At 52.2% G+C, this 4468-nt stretch overlaps 1 protein-coding gene across 2 annotated transcripts in view; it reads right to left on the reverse strand.

The window, feature by feature from the left end:
- AXIN1 (axin 1) overlaps nt 1-4468 on the reverse strand; it is a 72218-nt gene that overhangs the window by 2489 nt on the left and 65261 nt on the right. For both annotated transcript variants that reach the window (XM_009324696.1, XM_009324695.1), the window contains one exon: nt 3816-4061. In XM_009324696.1, the coding sequence (XP_009322971.1) occupies nt 3816-4061 (246 nt within the window). The remainder of the gene's footprint in view (nt 1-3815; nt 4062-4468) is intronic.

A 4468-nucleotide genomic window follows, 5' to 3' on the forward strand; every position in this document is an offset into this window, starting at 1 on the left:
ACACAATCTTTTCACCTCTTTCTAAAGGTATGAGAGGTCTAAAGTTCAACTGAACAATCCCCCTGGTGCCTGCTCTGCCTGGGAGACCTTTGGAGAAGATACAGCATCCTGAGAGGCAAGGGTCCACTCCTGGTGCCAGCAGAGCTCCCGGAGCCTCCCCCATTGCCATATCAAAGCACAGGATGCCCTTTAGCTAGAAAAACATTAAGGAATTGAATCATCCTTGGGGGAAAAAAAAAAAAGCAGCATTTAACGGAAAAATGGGTCATAAATTCAGGCAAATTCTGTGAACCCTGTGAGCCAAAAGTTAATTGAAGAGGTTTGGAAAATCTCAAAGTCCCTAAGCTTCTCTTAATCCTGCTAGAAACAAGTCGTGACTAAGAGAGAGCTGCTGCATGCCCGGGGACCTGGCACCCGCGGACCTAGGGACACAGCTACGTGCCCTGTGCAGGCAGCAAAGCTGTTCTCCTTAGCCTGGGGAGATGGAGAGGATCCTCCCTGAGCTCTGCCACGGTAGAAGCAAGAGGGGGACCATGCTGGTCATTGGGAGCCTTCCTCCTCCTGCTGCGTAATTCGTCCCTGAAAGGCCGTTTCTGAATGTGCTCAGCCCGGCTCCAGTGCTCACCTTTTTCCAGAGCAGAGATGTGCCCGAAAACGATGCCTGAAATGATGCCCGAAAGCAGAAACTCTGCACCGCTTCACAGAGCTAGAGTTAAAAACAACCCCCATGGTTTTGGATCCCCTGCTTTTGCCATAAATCAAAGCAGGGGTGGATGGCTGTGGTGCCTCCGAGCTCCTGGGGCCGAACGAGGCTGTGCAGCGGGACTGGCTGGCCGGGAGCGGGATACACGCGCATCCCGAACCACAGCCATCGATCTCTTGCAGGCTGAAGGAGGGCTGATGAATAAGGAATCACTGAAAATGTAATTTTCCAAGAGTTTCTCTCAGGAGAGCAAGACAACACAATTGTCTCCGCTTTCATCATTGCCAAGAGATCTCCCGAGACCACGGCTTACCCAAACAGGCCACCAGACTGTGTCCGAGCTCTGCCTCATTAAAGCTTCCACCTGCACCCGTCTCCTGGGTGGCAGCGTGACCCAGAAACACAGCCAGGTACCACCACCCTGCCCCTTCTGGGATCAGCTCCCTTTGCTGCGTTTGTCACACACACAAAACGTTATCCGGTAAGGAAATGGCAGCACTCGTCTGACCTATCGCACCTGCACTTCACTACCCCTCCTGATTTTTCAGCCGTATAACCCAGTGGTGCCGTGACAGGGAAACTAAACCTGGGTTAGAGCACAAATCCAACCTCGCTGCGACGCAGAGGTGAGGTGCCCAGCTCGCTCCAACTCAGCCCTGGGGCTGGAGGGCTTTGGAAAGCCTGAAATGCACCCAGCAGATGTTACCTCGGGAGGTGTCCCAGCGACCAGCTCTGCTCATCTTCCAGGCTTGGCCCAACCCAATTAATTCCAAACCAAGCTCACGCTAACATTCCCTCTGCTTGCAAAAATCTTTTCTCTGAAGAGCTGGTAGGAATTACTTCATCCAGCTGCGAACATAAGTGAAATGTGACACTGAGCTACAGAAAATGGCTCAAAACCTGGCTGTACATGCAAGAAACCTGATGGTGACTGGGACACAAATGCTGGGCACGCTGGATCTGCAGGTCACTCAGTACCGGACACTTAATCCTGCGCTGTGTCCTAGCAGCAGCCATGTAGCTATCTCAGAGATCAGTGTCCCTCCAAATGCTGCGGAATGCGGAATAGGTAAAGAAAGGCTTTTTCTGCAACAGAAGTGTGATTTCTGGAAGAATATTTATGATTCCCAGTACAGGCACCACAGGTGCCTCCTTGATTTCTAGCGGGGCAGAGCGGGGGTGGGAGCGGGGCTGCTGGCACCCCCAGCCAGAGCAGCGGGCAGTTAGCTGGGGAAGGCCACTGCTGGTGAGGGCTGTGCCAGAGGAGAGCGGCTGGTGAGCCGGGTAACCGTGCCGGCAAGGTCAGCTTGGCTGTGCAAAGCTGGCACGGTGCATTCTCCTTCCGCAGCCAGCTCAAGCTGGTGCCTCAAGGACATCTCGGGCTCACCTCCACCTCCCCTGCCCTGTGGCTTCCCCAAGGCTGCCGACGAACCTGGGCACTAGCTCCAATTTCCCAGAGCTCTCCAGAGCTCCTGACAGAAATAAATGGTGTTTTCACATTAACTCCCCTCTCTCTTTCTCCTTAGCTCCCCAGCCAGCTTTGGGCAGCCCCCCTCAGAGGAGACTTGGGGTCTATTTTCAGGCAGGCTCCTGTGCTACCCATAGCAGGAGCTCTAAAAAGCTGCTAGCTCAGGTGTGCTTCAGCTGGAGCACCCAATCCTGCCAAAACCCAGCAGAGAGATTTCAACATCCAGAAACCCCTGGCTCCCTGGGGACCACTGCATCCATTCTTGCTTGCTGCTGGACATGAGCACATTTGCTTTCCATGAGCAGTTCTCCCCCGGCAAACATGGCTCCTTGGTTTTCCATGCATGGGGCAAGTCAGGGGGATCCCTCCATCACCGGGAGAAGAGCCGGACCTCAGGGGCAGGCAGCGTAAGCAGAGCAGCCCAGCACTGGGACTGCTCAGCCTGTCCTCCCACTGATCTGCATGGCATTTACCAAAACACCACGGGGTTCCTACAAAAACTACACTTACAATACATGCCAAATTATTATTAGAGCATTAATTGCATATGCCTATAGCCCAGGTCGGTGTTTCCAAAGTGTGTATCTGCATCTAGACATTTCTGAGGAAGGTGCATGAATTTAGTACAACTATAAATGACTCAACTAATAAACACTATCCAATTACACAAGCTGAAAGGTAGATCAAATAAACTTGGCTTAACCTGACTTGGGAGAGCCCTCTAATTACCTGGCTTTCAATAAATGCTCTGACATAAATATGCAGAAGTCTGCTACATGGTCACTGCAAGCAAAAATAATTGGAGCTCGGCAATTAAAAGAGCTTCTTTTTTAAATTACACTCGTGTTGCTCAGAGTCAGACGCCAAAGTTTCAAGTTTTCAGAATACAGCTATAAAGCTGTGAAAGTTTTTTAATGGACAAAGTGCTTTTAGCTGTTAACAGTAATTATCTAGCACTTCCAAAACGCTTCATCTGAGAGCTCCATGTGCCTTGCAAATAATCTTCCCTGAAAGATAACACAGGAGCAGGAGAATTAGCTCTGCAACAGGCATTAAGCTGAATCACAAAAAGATGCAGTGACTTGGATAGGGCCGTGCAGCGAGTCAATGTTGTTGCAGTGGGACTACAGTGCAGTGCTCCCATCCAGATGCTCGAGCAGCCTTTGCCGGAAGCCTGAGGGAGATGCAGACAAAGGGCAAACACATGTTCTTCTTCTGAACTTAACTTTGCTGCATCCTGCTACCTGCACCAACCTTTGAAATTCTTGTGCGAGTGTGAACAAGCCGAGAGTCAGCGAGTACCGGGCGAGCAAGCTGTCCCATACCATGCCCCTTCTAGACACGCTCCCCCTGCCCAGCTCCTCCTCAAGCTCTCAGCAGCCCCTTCCCCTCCCTCCCAAGAGCATTTCCAGCTTTTCCATCCACAAACCACAAGCCCAAGCCCTCAAGGTGGGTTTTGGCATTTGCACCACCATGTTAGAGGGTCTGGGGCAGATTTCTCTGACCTCTCTGCATATGCCTCCACGCAGGTGGTGCTGGGAGCTGGAGACCAGAGCAGAGGGCAGCGGACAACTCCCTCAGCTGCCCACCTTCAGAGAAGTCCCCCCCTTCCCTCCCACGCGCAGTCAGACCCTATCACCATACCTTTGTTTAAGGGGAAGTTTTCCAGCCCTTTTTTCCTCCTCCTCCAACCTCCTGCGAGCTTCTTCCAGTTGAGTGAGAGGGTTGGGGGCTGGATTGGGTGGCATGGTAGGATCTTGGATGAAGGGGTGAGAAGGCTGGACGACGTTTCGGAGCTGGGCACTGACCCATGGATGCACCGCAACAGGCCGCTCAATGGAGAGGGGTCGGACCATATCATGGGACAGCTGCTTCTTAGCACCTGAAGAGCTACACACAAACACAAAAGTTTTTTTAAGCCGTCTTTTTACACAGACGGCTGAGCCGCTTTGGACAGGCACACAGTCACTCCTAGGTGGACCTACTGCTTCTGCAGCCGGGCAACAGCACCACTGGGAAGCTCCTTACAGCACGGCTTCCAAGCGACAGGGGAGCACCATCCATGTCTAGAGACAATTTCAGGACAGCAAGTCCTGAGACATCAGGGTGAGCAACCCAACCCTGACACAAAGCCCGCAGATTTGTTTAAGGGCTCTTATCAAGTCCACGATACATAAAAATAAAACCAGCAAAAGGCAGCCCCACCATTTGAGACATTCCCCCAGAAGATGCCCTCCCGTGTGCTGCCAACGTTCCAAGGGTGCGAGCCTCTCCATGAACTGCTGGTTGGCATCTCC

This window comes from Pygoscelis adeliae, unplaced genomic scaffold, assembly GCF_000699105.1.
Source record: "Pygoscelis adeliae isolate BGI_AS28 unplaced genomic scaffold, ASM69910v1 Scaffold85, whole genome shotgun sequence".
In the NCBI taxonomy this organism is placed as follows: domain Eukaryota; kingdom Metazoa; phylum Chordata; class Aves; order Sphenisciformes; family Spheniscidae; genus Pygoscelis; species Pygoscelis adeliae.